General features: G+C 44.9%; 1 protein-coding gene across 1 annotated transcript in view; it reads left to right on the forward strand.

Moving 5' to 3' along the window:
• LOC120917205 (doublecortin domain-containing protein 1-like) overlaps positions 1-6,708 on the forward strand; it is a 66,266-nt gene extending 59,558 nt beyond the window's left edge. Inside the window, exons 18-20 of the mRNA XM_040328331.1 lie at positions 2,007-2,160; positions 5,991-6,145; positions 6,437-6,708. Of these exons, the coding sequence (XP_040184265.1) occupies positions 2,007-2,160; positions 5,991-6,115 (279 nt within the window). The 3' untranslated portion in view covers positions 6,116-6,145; positions 6,437-6,708. The remainder of the gene's footprint in view (positions 1-2,006; positions 2,161-5,990; positions 6,146-6,436) is intronic.
• The last annotated feature ends 13,609 nt before the right edge of the window (positions 6,709-20,317 follow it).

A 20,317-nucleotide genomic window follows, 5' to 3' on the forward strand; every position in this document is an offset into this window, starting at 1 on the left:
ACATAAATTATCTTGGCTTTTACTGCAGAAGAGGGTCAATAGTGAACAAGAGGGCCACGGTAGGGCACTTCAGACTGAATAGAAGAGATGCAACGCAATGCGGGAGTGTTTGAAGACCAAGACATATGTTAGCTGAGGTCCAAGCACCCCTGGAGTTGGTGAAAGGGAGTACAGGGCCCAAGGAAGCTTGGGTGCCAGGTAGCCTGGCCTGCTGGTGTTGCTTCTGATACCACTTTACTGGTTAGTACCCTGACAAGATGACAGAGAAATTGGACAACCGGGTGGAGGAGCAGTTGATATGCAGCATCCGGTAGTGTAATGACATTTGTGGCAGGTGCAGGATCAGGTTGCACAGAGGTGGTGAAAGCAGGTGAGCATGATCCAAGTCCAAGCCAAGGTCATAAATGGAGAGAGAACCAAAAGCGAGGTCAGGAGCCAAAGCCAAGGTCATGCATAGAAGTCAGGAAGGCAAGGCAGAAGCGTAGTCAGAAGGCAGGCCGAGGTCATACACAGAGCAGATGATCAAAAAGCCTTAAAACAAGCTGGGGTCACAACAAGAGGTCAAGCAGAAGAGAAATCCAGAGGCAGTCCGAGTCAAAAGCAGGAAATCGGGAACTAACGCAGGGATCACAGGGACAAAAAGCACATGGGAGCTGAAGATCATCCAGCAACCTCTCATGGCTGCTTACCTTCTTAAATAGGGTGTTTAGCCCCAGTTTCAGGACTGCATGAATGCGTATGCATGCATTTCTCTGCATTCAAGGGCACCCATGCTGGATACTGGAAGTGTAATTTCTATGATCTGATGCACATACACCTCTGTGCTGAGACATGCCCTGACAGAGTCAGTCCAATTTCTCCCTTCTCGATCAACTATTAAACCAGGGCACAAGCAGAGCACTGCAAGAGTTAAATGTTTGTTATGTCTAGGAATGCCATAGAAAATAATTAATACTTACCTTATTCTATGCTCCAGCAGGACCTGTCCCCCTCAGCCTTCTCTCTATGGTAGTTGCATGCTCACACCCACCATGTACATACAATACATGGTAAGTAGCCATGAATTGTATGTGATGATGGTAAGGGACCACCCAAAGACCAGTGCTTTGGGGAGAAGGGAGCAGCATTGGAGCAGGCCAGGGCACAGGATAGGGTGAGTAATCCTACCTGTATCTCGTGCCCCTAAACATAACGACACAACAAAGAGGCACCACTGCAAGAGTAGATCTTTTTTTCTTATTCCTAAAGGTCGGCTTTAATGCCCCCTCTTTGGTGACACATACTCACATTTGGATTGCTCAATTCAGCCACCAAAAATTAGCTTGAACTCCCATGTATCGAGAAAAATGAGACTCACTCCCTTCTCTTTTGTGGTTCCCAGTCATCTCCTATGTAAGCTCCAACTGGAGTGACTTGGATCATTCTTGGGGCTTCCTTTTCTTGCCATCGGTGCTTGAATGTAGAAGTGGGGAAGCAAAGGAAAGATGAGTATATCCTCCTAGCAAGGGAGGCATGAAAATTAACCATTTGCTTTTCCCTGTATGGGTAATGCACCTGGTTGCTTTAAAGCAGCCTTTCTCAACCTCATACTGCAAAGAAACCCTTGAAATACATTTCTGGTCTCAGGGAACCCCTAAAGATTAGTCCATCAGGAGTCATTGGGAATAATTGCCCCTTACATTAGTGGGGCTCAGTGGGAGGAATGCCCCACCTGCAGAGGTGTTCAGAATGTCACCCTCACCAGCTCTACCATGTGGCATTGAAGCTGGAACTGTGAAGGAACCAACAAATGAGAGGTCAGGTAGCCACAGTTGAAGGAACCCATAGCCACCCCCTGAAGAAACCTTAGAATCCCATGAAAATCTGGTTGTAAATGACTGCTTTAGAAATTAATTATGGATTAGAAGTAAAGTGCACCAGCCCAAGTGAAGTGTTTTGAAGTTTGAGTCATTTTCAAGGGTGAAATGATAGAGATTAATGCAATGTCTTTCTTTGTTGCACTCTAGTTACTGGACGACTGCACTTTAAAGCTGAGTATGCATCATTTGCCGGCAGCAGTACTATATGATGGGAATGGCGAATTGGTGACGTCTTGGGATGACATTAAGAAGGACATGATCTTGTGTGCATCTGCAGGAGAGCCATTTTTAACCAAACAAAGTAAGATTTTCTGGTTGGCTTCCAGACCAATTTAATATAAATTCTATAAAGATAATTCAGTTGTGCTAGATGCTGTAGTTGCCAAATGTACAATTTGAGTCCTGAGATTTTCACAGCCCCTCCACACAGCACAGCCCATTCTGTCAGGGAAGGAGACCTGATTTGCTGCAATTCACTAAGACTACTTTCACACTGAGGCGCTTTTCAGGCTCTTTCACGCTAAAAACAGCGCCTAAAAAGCTCACGAAAACCAATTTTTGTTAAAATTAAGTGTTGCAGCTTCACTTCCCGGTTCCCTACTGCGCATGCGCAAGTCACGCTGCGTGTCATAATGTTCCTGTCTTCTGGGACCTGTGTTTCCCAGAAGACAGCGGGGGCGGGAAGGGGTGTGACCCCGTGGGAGTCTATGCCGGGAAGTGGGTGCCAGCACCTCAAAGGTGCCAAATGTGACACCGGAGGGGGGTAGGGTTCCGAAAAGCAGAGGTTCCATTTTTGTGTGGACCCCCGCTTTAAGAGATACTTTTTTTTTTATCAGAATAGATATGGACTACAGCAGGGCAGCAGAGAAATTGGATCCCACATTTAAATTTTTTCCTATATCATAAACATTTGTAGCCAGAGAAAAAAAATATTTATAAACCACTTAAATAAAAGAGAAAGACAATGGGCTAGATTCAGTAAGAGTTAGGCTGGCGTTTCAGTAGATACGCCGACCTAACTCGGAATCTGCGCCGACCTAAGTTTAAGTGTATTCTCAAACAGAGATACACTTAAACCTATCTAAGATACGACGGCCTGCGCCATCCTATCTTAGGGTGCAATATTTAGGCTGGCCGCTAGGTGGCGCTTCCATTGCGGTCGGCGTAGAATATGTAAATCACTAGATACGCCTATTCACGAACGTATGCCCGGCCGACGCAGTACAGATACGCCGTTTACGTAACGCATTATCAGGCCTAAAGATATTCCATCAAATAGCTGGAATAGTAATGTTAAGTATGGCCGCCGTTCCCGCGTCGAAATTCGAAAATTTTACGTCGTTTGCGTAACTCGTCCGTGAATAGGGATTTACATCATTTACGTCCACATGGAAACCAATAGGCCCTTGGGGCGTACGTTGCCGCAATGCACACTGGGATATGTAGGCGGACGGCGCATGCGCCGTTCCAAAAAAACGTCAATCACGTCAGGTCAAACCAAATTAACATTAAACACGCCCCCTCAGCCTATTTTGAATTAGGCGCCCTTACGCCCGCACGCTTTAGGCTACGCCGCCGTAACTTAGCAGGCAAGTACTTTGTGAATCATGTACTTGCCTCGCTAACTTACGGCGGCGTAGTGTAAACACCATATGCTACGGCGCCGCAAAATTAGGACGCCCTTTGTGAATCTACCCCAATGTTGCAAAAAAATCATGCTAAATCATGCTATAATGCCGAAAGCATAAAAGTATAAATAATGTGACCGACTAGTAATAAAAAAAAAAAAAAAAATGAACCCCCCATAAAGTATATAATTTCCATGCATTGAGCAAAACACATGTGAAAAGTCCAAATGTGAAGTCATAAGCAAGAATCTCCTAAAGAAGTGAGGAGAAATAGCCACATCCACCAATGTGAAAAACTAGGAATGAAAGCATCCTAAAGAGAACTGGAAGAGCCTCCACCAGGTAACACCATGAAGGCTTACTAGATAGCCAGGGCCTTCTAATTAAAGAAAGGTCAAAATACGAATCAATACAATAATGCCATAGAAATCTCCTCTTGTGAAATCCTCAAAAGATTAAGTATACTCCAATCGTCATAAATAATCCGTTACAGTAATCTCCTCAATTACACATCCATCCATATGATTCATACAATAGATTAAAGCAGAAAGCTCCACACAGTGTAAATCAGTTAAAAATATCCTTTGTTTAACACAGTATAACATCAGTAAAAGAAAACTGTCTTCCAGTGGACTTCCAGTTACGCGATTACATTACAGCAGACTACGACCTACGCATTTCGTCACACCTGACATCTTCCAGGGCACACAGTTGCAGAGTGTTTACAGCACATCCCCATTCCCTTGAATGGGCTGCGTTCAGCGAGCTCACTGCCAACCAAATGCATCATTTATTTATATTTATTCCAAAATCGAATGTTGAATTCAATTGAAATTGTGCAGTACTTTCGAATGACACTCATCCAGTCATCAAATGTACAAAGAATGTTCGACAAAAATCTACTGGTATAAAGCCAGCTTTAGTCCACCCTTCAGTGCTTCAGTTTTAGTGAATCCCCCCAATGTATCTTCTATTTATCATGTCTAAAGGCTAGTTCACACTGTCGCAGGTGGTTGGGGGTGCTGGGCAGCGTGTAAATCAGCGACGGCCTGTCCGATAGGGGCACCCGGGTGCCGCCTCCTCTCTCCAGGCCACCCCCCTATATGAAATGGATAGATTCATGCATAGCATGAATCTATCCATGGCTGCCGTTGCCACCCCTTATTTAATGCGTCCGGCCCTTTTAGGAAGCCGGGCATATGAATTACAGCAGTGGGGTTTTTCTTTAAGCACCTGTTTAAAGCCAGAGGCTCTAATAGGCTTTAAAATAGGGTGGGTTCGGGTCACAGAGAGTGCGAACGGAGCCCATCCAGATTTGTCAAAACAGCAAATGAATATTCGCTGTTGAAACACTGATCCTCAATCCGGCCAACCAGAAGCGGGTGTGGGACCCGTTTTCCAATTGACCGAAAAGAGAAGACTCCCGATTGGCTGCCGAGGAGGAGTGGGAAATGCAAGCCGCCATCGCTGTGATGACCCATGGAGAGCAGGAGCAGGAGAATGAGAGGACGCCGGTTATGGGGCATGTGCAACGAAGGGGGGGGGGGGGGGGGGTGTTGGTTTACATACTGTTATACTGTTTGCATGTGTAAATCACATGCATTCCAACACCCGGAGCTGAAGTGTGTTGCTCTTTTGCAGACGCATGGGGGTGCCATTAATTCTTAATGGCACTCCCGCACATTGGAAACTCAGCACATTTTCTGGTGCATAAAACTGCATGGTGCAAAAGCACCATACAGTTTAAAGCGGGGGTTCACCCTAAAAAAAAAAAAAAAATTCTACCATGCCATCCAGGATACTAGCGCGAGCTACAGTATGCCTTTATTTATTTTTTTTGCGCCGTACTCACAGTTTAATCCCGTAGTTAAGTTTCAGACTCCCCGCGAGGAGTAGGCGTTCCTATGCAGAGGGGAACATGATTGACGGCCGGCTATGGCGCGTCACGCTTCCCGAAAATAGCCGAAATAGGACTTGGCTCTTCACGGCGCCTGCGCAGTCATCTCCTAGTCTGTGCGCAGGCGCCGTATAGCGCCGTGAAGAGCCGAGTCCTACTCCGGCTATTTTCGGGAAGCGTGACGCGCCATAGCCGGCCGTCAATCATGTTCCCCTCTGCATAGGAACGCCCATTCCCCGCGGGGAGTCTGAAACGTAACTACGGGATTAAACTGTGAGTACGGCGCAAAAAAATAAATAAAGGCATACCGTAGCTCGCGCTAGTATGCTGGATTTCATGGTAAAAACTTGTTTTTTAGGGTGAACCACCGCTTTAAGTGCGTCTGAGATTTTGCAAAGGTGCAGGGACATTTTCCCTGCATTTTCAGAGCTGCAGCCCTTGCAAATGAATAGGCTGCTGTCCCTGCGCAACGCAAACACAACGCGCAGAAAATGAAAATGTGAACATTAAAACTGTACAAATAATAAGTGTTGGACTTGCAGTGTGTAAAAATCTCTGTGTGTGAAATATTGATAAAATTAAATAGCATTTTGTTTTGCCTTTTAGCATGCAGAGACCAGATAAACATCCGAGCCAACTATGCAAGAATCAGGAGGAAGTATGGTCGCGAGGCCACAGATGTCATCATATCAACACCTGAAGTCGTCATATCCATACCAAACAACGTTTAATGAGGGAGGGAGGTCTTAGTGATGCTGCCTGTGAGTCACCAGCTGCTAACCTGAGCCACTCCCAGCCCAGATCAAAACAAACAGGCCTGGCTGCCATCCAGGCCTTCAAAATTTGCCTACCCTAAAACAAAAAAATCCTACTCTAGCACCTACCTACATACAGGGTGCTACATTAACACAACATATTACACTATTGGCATCTCTCTTGTTTTTGATAACCCAAAGTTTGGTAAGGGGATCTCAAGAAGTGAAGCTATCTTGGAAATATATCTCATCTTGATAATTGGAAATAACATGAAATTGTCCTTTTTTTCTGTTTAGGTCTTCCGGTTTTCATAGGGTGGCTGTGAGTGTCATTTATCTTGGAGTGATGCACGTTTCTCTTGATGGATCACATATAGGAGGATATTCAAGTTGAAGATCTTTACACCGATCACTTTATATTTGTAATTGGAACGGATTGTTGATATGGACAATGATGAATGCACACATATTCACTTATGATAAGGATGTGATATTTAACTGTTATGCCTTGTACACACGGCCGGACTTTCCCAGGAAAAAAAGTCAGGCCTCGTACACACGAACCGAGGAACTCGTCATAAATGAAACATCGTTTTCCTTGACGAGTTCCTTGTTAGGCTTGTCGAGAAACTTGGCAAGCTTTCTTTGCGTACACACTGTCAAGACCAAATCTCGTCGTTCTCAAACGCAGTGACGTACAACACGTACGACGGCTCTATAAAGGGGAAGTTCGATTCCACTGGCACAACCCTTGGGGCTGCTTTTGCTAATCTCATGTTACTGCGTGTTAAGTAAAAGTTTGGTAAGAGACGATTTGCACTTTTCAGTCTGTTACAGCGTGACGAATGTGCTATCTCCATTACAAACCATACTTTTACCGAATAAAAATACGAAGGGGGGTACCAAAAGAACCCTGGGGCTTTTTTAGTGGTGCAGATAAAGATTCACAAAATCAAAGGAATTGTTTTGGGTAAAAATAGAAAAAACATTTTATTAAGACAATTATATGACATAAATATATGATAAATAAATTCAATCTTGATTAGATACATTATGGAGAATCAAGATAAAGCATTGATTAGTCGATTCGCTGTACATGTTTCACTCATTTAGAGCTTCCTCAGGAGCGTTTATAGACAATGCTAAGTGTCAAAAAGAATATGCACTTTCTGCCTCAACTGATGTAACTTATTAATTTTTCCTTTTATACTTCCAAAAAATGTATTTATTTACTTCTATCCAGACATTGTTATGTAATGTATTTTACAGTCAATTAATTATCTGTTTTTCCTTTCTCTTCTTTTTGACACTTAACATTGTCTATAAACGCTCCTGAGGAAGCTCTAAATGAGTGAAACATGTAGAGCGAATCGACTAATCAATGCTTTATCTTGATTCTCCATAATGTATCTAATCGAGATTGAATTTACTTATCATATATTTATGTCATATAATTGTCTTAATAAAATGTTTTTTCTATTTTTACACAAAACAATTCCTTTGATTTTGTGAATCTTTATCTGCACCACTAAAAAAGCCCCAGGGTTATTTTGGTACCCCCCTGCCCCCTTCGTATTTTTCTATAATTACAGGGGCGAGGTGCTCTTTGACAATTGATACTTGTCCACTAATTTTATCATACTTTTACCGAAGGTGCGCTCCCGTCCCATACTTTATTCTGAGCATGCATGGGTTTCTTAGCATACACACGAACGTGTTTCTCGTCGTAAACCAGCCCGACGAGAAACACGCCGAGGAAATTGACTCCCGATGAGGAAAAAGAGAACTTGTTCTCTTTTTTTCTCGTTGAGTTCCACGACTGTTTTCTCGATGAAAAACATACACACGACCGTTTTCGTCGGCAAAAAAGCTCTGCCACAAATTTTCTTGATGGATTCTGTCGAGGGAAAACGGTCGTGTGTACGAGGCCTCAGACGGGTTTTTTTTCTCGGAAAGTCCAGCTGTGTGTAGCCTCCATCTGACTTTTTTTGTCGGAAGTCCGACGGACCCTAGATAGAGAACCCGTTCTCTTTCTTTCCGTCGGACTTCCGACGAACTCATGGCAGACTTTTGCACGGTCAAAAGTCCGACTGTGTGTACAAGGCATTATAAGCATCTTTTGCACTTTATTATACAAAGCTTTTGCCACTATTATTGGTTATTTCTTGATTATTTTTTTTGTGTGATTATACATTATTAGATTTTTTTTGAGAGAGAGAATTATTTATTATTGAACTATTAGATATTGTTGTTTTTTTTTAGCATGGCACACTATTTAATAAGGTGAAAGGAAAATACATAACTGTAGCTTAGAACAGTGGTCTCCAAACTGCGGCCCGGGGGCCAGATGCGGCCCTTTGCTTGCCTTTATCTGGCCCTTGGGGCACCATTTCATTCACTGATACTAACGGTGGGGCATAATCCCTCCCAATAACACCAACGATCGGGGCCCAATTTCAACCATTGGCACCAACAATGGGGCCCAAAGACACCAATGATGGAGCCCAATTCTTTCCTATGTCGCCAATGATGGGGCTCTATTCCTCCAAATGACATCAACAATGGGGCACAATTGCTTACACTGACACCAAAGAAAGGGCATTGTTTTTTTCCCACTGACATCAGGACCTGTTCTACGCCCAGTGATCACAGTCCGGCCCCCTAATGTCTGAAGGACCGTAAACTGGCCCTTTGTTTCAAAAGTTTGGAGACCCCTGGCTTAGAACATCAAGAATCATGTGCTCTCCTCCATTTAGATGTTTTTGATGGCAATAAAGTAAAGCAGGGTGTACACGCTGAGTTTTTTTTTTCTTTCGACCAGTTTTTGTTTGTATTTTAAGGCCTAATTCACACCTATGCATTTTTTGTGCTTTTTGCATTTTGCAGATTTGCACTACAGAACTTGTTCCATAGGAAACCATGTTAAATGGACTGTAGTGCAAATCTGTAAAATGCAAAAAGCACTAAAAATGCGTAGGTGTGAATCCAGCCTGACAGCAGGGACTCTACCCACCCTGTCACAATACAGAGATCAGACCTTATAGCGATTATGTGAAACTTAGGCCCCGTACACACGACCAAACATGTATGCTGAAACTGGTCCGCGGGCCAGTTTCAGCATACATGTTCGGTCGTGTGTGGGCGCGAGCGGGCCGAATTCCAGCAAACATTTGCCCGCCGGGCCTTTTCCCAGCAGACAAATATTCCTGGACGTGTTTTAAAACCGTCCGCTGGAATCCTGCCCGCTCGGACATGTACGGTCGTCAGTACAGACCTACCGTACATGTCCAGGCGCCCGCCGTCCCTCGCATGCGTCGAATGACTTCGACGCATGCGTGGAAGCCTTTAAATGGCAGGCCCGCCCACGTCTCCGCGTCATCGCCGCGTCATCGTCGCGGCGACGACGCGGACACGCCCTGCGTATTGTTTACGCGCGGACTTCTGTACGATGGTGTGTACAACCATCGTACAGAAGCCCTCTGGCAGACATGTACGGTGAAAACGGTCCGACGGACCGCTTTCACCGTACATGTTTGTTCGTGTGTACCCGGCCTTACCGTATATACTCGAGTATAAGCCAAGTTTTTCAGCACATTTTTTTGTGCTGAAAATGCCCCCCTCGACTTATACTCGAGTCACCTTTTTGCGCCTGATCTGTCGGACTTTGGGGACCCGGTTCCCAAAGTAATATAGCCCCACTCTTCCACCACAAAGTTTGGGGGACCTACGGCTGGGGAGCACAGATTTTTCAAAGCCGGGCACCCCTTCTATATACTCCCATGTTAAACGTAAGTCTAGTCATGGGCACAGTGAGGCATGGGCACAGTGAGGCATGGACACAGTAAGGCACAGTGAGGCATGGGCACAGTGAGGCATGCACATGGACACAGTAAGGCACAGTTAGGCATGCAGATGGACACCCTAGGCTTATACTCGAGTCAATACGTTTTCCCATTTTTTTTAGGTAAAATTAGGTCCCTTGGCTTATATTCGGTCGGCTTATACTCGAGTATATACGGTACCTAAAAACAGAGCCTTCCAGCGATACAATGTCATTGCTGGAGACAGCTTCCCGGTTTGCGGACTCCGGCCCTGTGACTGGCGGGAGCCACCATGACATCTCTTCCACATATGCGCACGGGAGCCGCCAGTCACGGTACAGGGCTCTGAGGGAAGGGCACAGGTGATGTCACTGGCTGAATGTACAGTAAATATCTCCTAAACGGTACACGTTTAGAAGATATTTACAGTACCTATAGATAAGCATTATTCTGAGCTTACCTACCATGTTTCCTCAAAAATAAGACCAGGTCTTATATTCATTTTGGCTACAAAAACTACACTAGGGCTTATTTTCAGGGGATGTCTTATTATGTACAAAAAAGTTCCTCCCCCCGTCAGCTTAGGAGTCAGCATTGTGAAATTCTGTAATCATAAAAACAAACCTTAGTTAAAGACCTTGTAAAATCATGTAATCTGTTCTGTAAAAAGATTATATAATGTGCAGTGTGTCTCCTTGCGTAACTTTATTGTGGAAAATACCTTATTTACAGCGTCGCTGGGCGCTCACGTGACCCGCCGGTGCTCTTCTTCCACGCTTGGAATACTGCACAGGGAGGGGCCAAGATCCCCGGACGTCAGCCTTCTCCGAGCACTGCAGAGGGTGGGGCCGCTTACATCAGCCGAGAGGATAAGAGAAAACTGCGGCGGGTCACGTGAGCGCCCAGCGGTGCTGTAAATAAGATATTAAACAAGCAGACACACTGCACATTGTATATTATTTTTACAAAATGGATTACATGATTTTACAAGGACTTTAACTAGGTCTTGTTTTTGGGGTAGGGTTTATATTGCAGCCTTCCCAGAAACTCACACTAGGTCTTATTTTCGGGGTAGGGCTTATTGTCAGGGAAACAGGGTATAAGTAAAAGCAAAAGATGGAAGTTTACTTCCTCTTTACCTTTACTTGCATTTAAAAACAAACTTCTAATAATGTCCTAATAAATACAGAGCAGCATGCATTTACAGCTTTTAAATCTGCCTAGATTTCAGCTTTAATGTTAACAATGTATGTCATTATTATTATTCATTGTATTACAATATATTGTCTCATCATTGTCTCATCATCTTCCATTGTACTATATAGAGTGATACATATAAGAAGCATGGATAGAATACATATGTTATATTGTAAATGTTTCATTGTCAATTACACACAATCATAAAATAAACCGCAATGATGACAAGAAAAGAGAGATTTGTATTTTTGAGTTTATAATTGTGACGGATCTCTAATACCCCAGGTGGGCACAAATCCGCCAGACCTGTGTCTCCTGACCTCCAAACGCATCCGCATCCGCAGCCTACAGATTCGCCATAACCAGCCCTTAACCCCTCAATCACGAGACAAGCCACACAGGTGTTGAGGGTTAAAGCGGAGGTCCAGTTAAAAAAAAAAAAGAAGATCAGGCAGATTAGGACGATCTGCCTAGCAACAGGCACGCAGGTATGTATACATTTTTTTTCCTTGGTGGAGCTCCGCTTTAAAAATGCAGAGCATAAACTGTTTATTAAAATACAAGACATACACTTTTACACACAGTTAGGGACACTCCCCTTAGCTTTGTCTTAGAGGGGAGGGGGTAGGGGACAAGGAACAACTAATGGGAACTGAACACTTGTACATTGAGACTACAGATAAACATAATGAGATTATGGTAAGCAGGCAGCCTCTCAATACACATCCCCTGTGGAGAGATGTCTCCAGTCCAGACCATTGTCTATCAGCAACAAGAGGGGGGGATGGGGGAGAAGGGATGTAGCATTACATTATCTCAATGCCAGCTTGTCCCCGGGTCTCTAGTCTCTTCTGGGCCATAGTCTGTGGGTAGGAGGCCAGCCCACAGTCCCTTCCAAAACACACAGTGACAATGGGTTCTGTCACAATAATCTACATCATCGGTCTCCAAACTTTTCCAACAAAGGGCCAATTTACTGTTCTTCAGACTTTAGGGAGGGGGGTGAATTGTGGCCAGTGGGGGTAGAAAATGTCCTGGGCCCAGCATCAGAGAGAATAAACATGGCCTGAGAGTTGATGGCCAGTAGGATGAAGAATAATGTCCCTTCATTGGTATCGGTGGGAGGAATTATAACCCACTGTTGGTGTCAGTGGGAGGAACCGTGCCCCAAGGGCCAGATAAAGGTGAGAAAATGGCTGCATTCAGACATCTCCCCACTGTAATATCCACAGACATCTCCCCCACTGTAATATCCACAGACATCTCCCCCACTGTAATATCCACAGACATCTCCCCCACTGTAATATCCACAGACATCACCCCACTGTAATATCCACAGACATCTCCCCCACTGTAATATCCACAGACATCTCCCCCACTGTAATATCCAGACATCTCCCCCACTGTAATATCCACAGACATCTCCCCACTGTAATATCCACAGACATCTCCCCCAATGTAATATCCACAGACATCTCCCCCCACTGTAATATCCACAGACATCTCACCCAATGTAATATCCACAGACATCTCCCCCAATGTAATATCCACAGACATCTCCCCCACTGTAATATCCACAGACATCTCCCCACTGTAATATGGTCCACATCTCCCCACTGTAATATCCACAGACATCTCCCCCACTTTAATATCCACAGACATCTCCCCACTGTAATATCCACAGACATGCCCCCACTGTAATATCCACAGACATCTCCCCCACTTTAATATCCACAGACATCTTCCCACTGTAATATCCACAGACATCTCCCCACTGTAATATCCACAGACATCTCCCCCAATGTAATATCCACAGACATCTCCCCCACTGTAATATCCACAGACATCTCCCCCACTGTAATATCCAAACATCTCCCCCACTGTAATATCCACAGACATCTCCTCAACTTTAATATCCACAGACATCTCCCCCACTGTAACATCCAGACATCTCCCCCACTGTAATATCCACAGACATCTCCCCCAATGTAATATCCACAGACATCTCCCCCAATGTAATATCCACAGACATCTCCCCCACTGTAATATCCACAGACATCTACCCACTGTAATATCCACAAACATCTCCCCCACTGTAATATCCACAGACATCTCCCCACTGTAATATCCACAGACATCTCCCCCACTGTAAGATCCACAGACATCTCCCCCACTGTAATATCCACAGACATCTCACCACTGTAATATCCGCAGACATCTCCTCAACTGTAACATCCAAACATCTCCCCCACTGTAATATCCACAGACATCTCCCCCAATGTAATATCCACAGACATCTCCCCCAATGTAACATCCACAGACATCTCCCCCACTGTAATATCCACAGACATCTCCCCCCTGTAATATCCACAGACATGTCCCCCACTGTAATATCCACAGACATCTTCCCACTGTAATATCCACAGACATCTCCCCACTGTAATATCCACAGACATCTCCCCCACTGTAATATCCACAGACATCTCCCCCACTGTAATATCCACAGACATCTCCCCCACTGTAATATCCACAGACATCTCCCCCACTTTAATATCCACAGACATCTCCCCCACTGTAATATCCACAGACATCTCCCCACTGTAATATCCACAGACATCTACCCACTGTAATATCCACAGACATCTCCCCCACTGTAATATCCACAGATATCTCCCCCACTGTAATATCCACAGACATCTCCCCCACTGTAATCCACAGACATCTCACCACTGTAATATCCGCAGACATCTCCTCAACTGTAACATCCAAACATCTCCCCCACTGTAATATCCACAGACATCTCCCCCAATGTAATATCCACAGACATCTCCCCCAATGTAACATCCACAGACATCTCCCCCACTGTAATATCCACAGACATCTCCCCCCTGTAATATCCACAGACATGTCCCCCACTGTAATATCCACAGACATCTTCCCACTGTAATATCCACAGACATCTCCCCACTGTAATATCCACAGACATCTCCCCCACTGTAATATCCACAGACATCTCCCCCACTGTAATATCCACAGACATCTCCCCCACTGTAATATCCACAGACATCTCCCCCACTTTAATATCCACAGACATCTCCCCCACTGTAATATCCACAGACATCTCCCCACTGTAATATCCACAGACATCTACCCACTGTAATATCCACAGACATCTCCCCCACTGTAATATCCACAGATATCTCCCCCACTGTAATATCCACAGACATCTCCCCCACTGTAATCCACAGATATCTCCCCCACTGTAATATCCACAGACATCTCCCCCACTGTAATATGGTCCACATCTATCCACTGTATAGGAAGATTAGTGCTTGCTTAGTCTTACCAGAGAAGCCGGCTGAACACGAGTAGTTGAGGCCGGGTGATGACGTCAGTGCGCCGCTCTAGGCTCACCTAGGCCACAGCTCTAATATATATATATATCTATATATATTTTTTCTTTTTTCTTTTAAATGTTTATGTTAAACCAACTCTGATCATTTGATTTTCCAAAGCAATGACTGCCTGGCGGTGCTGTGTATATTTAAAAGAAAAAAAAAAAACAACTCACACACTGTAAAATTCCATCAAGAACAGCAGTAAATCCACTCAGCCATACAGGAGAATATTGGCGGATCAATTCTCTTTAAACCTTGCCCCGGTGCCATCCTACGAGAGAGGCCACCGGCGTTATATACGACTAGATAACGCGGCTCTGCGGTCAGCATAAGTAAAGACCTTCTTTTTATAACACTTATAAAATTATATCACACATCCATGAGAACAAAATTAGATTTCATAGCCTGTGCCAGACCTTGAATATAAATTCTGGCTGGAAGCAATGAATTTAAAAATGTTATTACTTAATACATGCACTTTATTAGTTTCCTCAACTAATGTCGCTGACTCTTGACTGAGACTCATCTCTCTTCTGTACAGGGTGAAATTCCTTCTCTGTCTGTCGGATGAGCTCGAGTGCGGATGGGAGAGGAAATGAATTGACATTTCAGAAGCGTTTGACCTAAATGGATTATACAGTTCCGTGCAATTATGACTGAGAATTCAATAGGATTTCTATTCAGGTTAAACCCAGTGTAAGAATAACAGGCAGGTTATCGGAGGTAGGCAGCCCCCACGTGTGTGGGGGATAATATACAATTATTACAGCGGCTTCTCCAGCAGACGGTTTATTGTCTGGATAAAACCTTCAGGGGGTTGAGATACTAGAGTGGTTCAGAGAGCAGTGGTATGAGGTAACCCACAGCATTGAATCAAAGGACGCTTTTTCAATTTTCCCAATGTTGTTTGCTGATTGGTTGAGATAAAAATAATTGCTTTGCAAATCTGTTGGTTTCACCTATTTCAAGTTTCTTTTCGGTACTGCTTTCAGCTCTGAAACCATGACCTAAGCAGCCCACGTTTTATGCCGCGTACACACGATCGGTCCATCCGATGAGAACAGTCCGGTGGACCAATTCCATCGGTTAACCGATGAAGCTGACCGATGGTCAGTCGTGCCTACACACCATCGGTTAAAAAAACGATCATGTCAGAACGGGCAGGCCCGTCGCTACAAGGCAGGCAAACCAAGCAATTGCTTGGGGCCCCGAGCTGGCCTGGGGCCCCAAGCAGGGCCCTTGCCGCGCTTCCTACAGCTGCCTGAGCGCTCTATAGAGAGCCTGCAGCACTGCTGCCTCAAGTCGTCACTTCCCTTTCTCTGTAGCGTGGCCGAGCTCTTTTTCCTTCCTACTGTCAGTCTGGACTCTGGCCGGGTACCGCGCGTTACAGCGGTACTGGAGATTCAGTTTCCTGTTCCCGGCCAGACTGACAGGAAGTGCACACTGAGTGCTCACTTCCTGTTAGTTCGGCCGGGAACAAGAAACTGAATCTCTTGCCGCACGGTAAGGACCCGGTAGGGATGGGGGAGTAAAAAGAACATAGGAAGGGGGGGTAAAAAAAACATTGGGGGGGAGTAAAAAGAACGTGTGGGGGGGTTGGGGGGCCTCCATGTCCATTTTGCTTGGGGCCCCCAAATTCCTTCAAACGGCCCTGAGAACGGGGTGACGTAAAACACAACGACGTGCTGAAAAAAACAAAGTTCAATGCTTCCAAGCATGCGTCGACTTGATTCTGAGCATGCGTGGATTTTTAACCGATGGTTGTGCCTACTAACGATCTTTTTTTTTCTATAGGTTAGGTATCCATCGGTTAAATTTAAAACAAGATTGCTTTTTTTTAACCTATGGATAAATAACCGATGGCGCCCACACACGATCAGTTTGGTTTCGATGAAAACAGTGCATCACACCGTTCTCATCGGTTTGACCGATCGTGTGTACGCGGCATTACAGTATATTTAATCTGAGAGCTCCACAATGGTTAAATGAGTCCATTAAATGTCTTTTTTACCATGAAACAGAAGTGGAAAACCAGCAGGTTTGTGGGTCTTAAGACTCCCCTTCATCAGGACTTATATTTGGGTTCAGATTTGTACTGGACTGTAGATGTGAATACAAATCATGTATTGGTTGGGCACCAGTGTGACATATTTGAAGTCCACTGCAAATCTGAAACTATTATCAATATATAAGGCCTGATGAAGGGGTAGTTGTGAGCCCCTGAAACATGCTGGCTTTCCACTTCAACTTTCTTAAATTAACCATTTACTGGACTTATTCAAAAACCGTGGCAATCTATTTTTTTCAAATATCCTATGGGGTCTTTTGTGATATCCCTGCCAATAGAAAAGGACCTCCACAGATATTACTGTCTAGACCACTGCTTCACTCCAACACAGACACAATAAACAGAAAAAAGTACATTTGTCCCCCATGTCTCGTTGTAATGCACAGATCACAAATAGATGTCATAATAAATACATTGGGCATTACTGTGTATTGCACTCTCAACAACCCTAAAAAAAAGGTATATAGCAGACTTTCTGCAGCAGGGATACCTATACTCTCCAGGAATCAGAGCAGAGGTGCCTCACCCTATTTAGGTTATGTAGGTTTTTGGTTTCACCTACAAATCCCCCAATGAGAAACACTATGGCCCAGATTCACAGAAAGCGGGCGCACATTACGCCGCCGTAGCGCAAATAATATACGCTACGCCGACGCAGCGCAGAGAGGCAAGCATGGAATTCTCAAAGCCAGTGCTGCCAAAACTGCGCTGGGTTTCAAAGGCGTAAGTCGGCGTAGGTGGAAGTGGGCGTGAACCATGCAAATGAGGCGTGACCCCTTGCAAATGATGGGCCGAGCGCCAGACAGATACGTATCATCAACTGCGCATGCGCCGAGACGAGGACGCATCCCTCTGCGCATGCTCATAACCACGTCGGAACAACTGCCTAAAATACGCTGGATCACTGCCTACGGCGTGAACGTAACCTACGCCCAGCCACACACACGTCCAACGTAAACTCCGTAAAATACGCCGGCTTGTGTTCCCTGGTGCAGACCTTTGCATGTCTGCTGCTGGGTTACACCTCCTTTATGGGGCTTAACTTTACGCCGGACGTACAACTTACGTGCACATCACGTAGCCTGCGTCGGGCGCACGTACGTTCGTGAATTGCCGTATTTCCCTCATTTGCATATTTAAATAGAAAATCTATGGGAGCGTCACATGCGTCCAGCCTAAATATGCGCCCACGCTACGCCGGCGTAGGCAAGTTACGTCGGCGGGATGAAGCCTGTTTTTAGGTGCATCTTAGTTTATGGGTCCGGCGCACAGATACGACGGCGCACATTTGCACTTACGCAGCGTATCTTGAGATACGTTGGCGCAAGTGCTTTGTGAATCCGGGCCTATATATTCAGCTGTGAGGTTTTCCTATGTAGTCACTGTTAAGTGCTAATCCTACTTGATGAGTACCACTCTATAGAGATATATATATATATAATATATCTCTGACACCTATTCTCCCATTTTGTGGCTGAAATTTGGAGATCATTTTTGCATTGTTCCTGTGTGTTTAACCCCTTCCATATATTAGAGAGGAAACAAGAAAAAAGGCTAATCAGAGAATAACCATAGACCGAACTTTAGATTAATAGAAAACAATGGAGAAGTAGAAAAAATATAACAATATTTATTGAAAAAATTACATAGTATAGTCAAAAATGTTCAAACATTTGATAAAAATCATACAGAATGATGCAATTTGTACAGTGAGCCATTGTACGTCAATGCGTTTCACTGTTAGGCTTCTTCAGGACACGATCAAGATTCAAAGAGGTAACAAAAAGAGAGCGAGTCTCACTGTCTTATAGTGGACTAGGCCTTGTTTCCTTGCTGCACAGTTTAGGAGATATCCCCCTGTATCTGCATGGGCCAAAGTCATCAGCACATGCGCACTGAAGCAATGGCACGTGTTTCAGTTAGCCTGTGCCGTTACCGGTTCCGTAACGGCACGTGGCTCCGGCCAATCACAGAGCCAGAGTCCGCGGCCCCAGAAGAAAGAGGGGCAAGAAGATGGACACAGCCTTCACAGGGGACAGTGCTGGATTTGTTTGCAGGTAAGTGTCACATAATGCGATGCACACTAGCCCATTATGCTTTTAATTTGCAGGGTTTGCTGTGAGCAAAAGAGGAAGTAAAACCCATCAGGGTTTACTTCTTCTTTAAGCCAGGTGCATAATTTAGGAGGAGATGTTCCTTTCCAGGATAATAAAGCTGTTACATTTTAGATGTATTTTATACCAGGTGTAATGCAGCAAGAGGAGTAAGATCTCTTCAGAATTAAGATACATACCGTATTTATCGGCGTATAACGCGCGCCGGTAGTATAACGCGCACCCCAATTTTAAGAGGGAATTTTCTGGAAAAACTCATTTTTTTTAGTCCAAATAGTAAAGGAGATACACAGTACCTTAGGGCTTCTAGCTGTCAGCACTCGATGGTGGAAGGGAGGGAGCCGGAACTCTCAGACGCAGGCAGCGCTGACCGGGACTGTAGCGCGGCTTGGGGCTTCTATCAGCAGTCTGTGGTGAAGGGGAGGGTAAGGAAACCCTTAAACGCGGGCAGCGCGGCAGCGCTGGCTGAGACTGTAGCGCGTACCTATGACATACCTCGGAGGGGGACGAGCGCCTGCCGGAAATCACTACCGGAAATCACAGAGCCGTCATCTCCACTCGGCTCTCACTCGGCTGTCACGTCACACACGCACAGTCCCGCCTCCGCCATCGGCATTGGACCATCTCCTGGACAATCTCCTGTGACAGACAGAACACTGGTCCAATGCTGGTGGCGGAGGCGGGACTGTGCGTGTTTGACGCGACAGCCGAGTGAGAGCCGAGAGGAGATGAAGGCTCTGTGATTTCCGGCGGGCGCTCGTCCCCCTCCTTCCCCTTCGAGGTATGCTATCGGCGTATAGCGCGCACCTGTGATTTTCCCCCTATTTTTAGGGGAAAAAAGTGTGCGGTATAAGCCGATAAATACGGTACTATGCATGGCTCGAAATTCAGCTGAATCCTGCTGATTTAAATAAAATTTAAACTGTGCTGGTAGCACCTGGCTCAATAAAAGCTGATTTTTTAATTGACTTTTGTTGAAGAAGCCGGGTTGTAAATTGTCACTGTTCAGGTTGACAGCTACAGCTGCCGGCTGTCAGAATACAATAGCCAGGATAGGTGATTCCTGCATCCATGCTGTTTAGTGTGAATGGAGAAATCTATATATGCATGGCTAACCTTGGAGGTGAGGAAAGCACACTGAGAAAGGGGATGACGAAACCTGCCAGGATCATCCAAAGACTGAAATATTTTGGGTTGCCCTGCCCTTTAGGCATACATCATCTTGATAGCTCTTCTGTAGACAAAAATGGGTTAATAGAAAACAATCCTCAGTCAATAAAACCATGGCGCCACTCATGTGTTATAGAAATATATCATTTGAGAACACATTATACAAAATAAGTTTGCGACTACGAGACATTTAATTGTGAATTTCTCAGCGATTCAGCAAGTCTGCATTCTGTCCACATTACTTATTTTAATTGACAATCATTTCTGTAATTTGGATTGCTCAACTTTATTGTTTGCGCTGCCCTTGTTTATTACAATGACTGCAGTAAAACGCAACAATGTTTGCTGAGTAGGCTTCAGGAAATGTAAGAAAATAATACGCAGGCCAAGGCAGCATATGTAACAATCTT

Source organism: Rana temporaria, chromosome 11 (genome assembly GCF_905171775.1).
Source record: "Rana temporaria chromosome 11, aRanTem1.1, whole genome shotgun sequence".
NCBI lineage: Eukaryota > Metazoa > Chordata > Amphibia > Anura > Ranidae > Rana > Rana temporaria.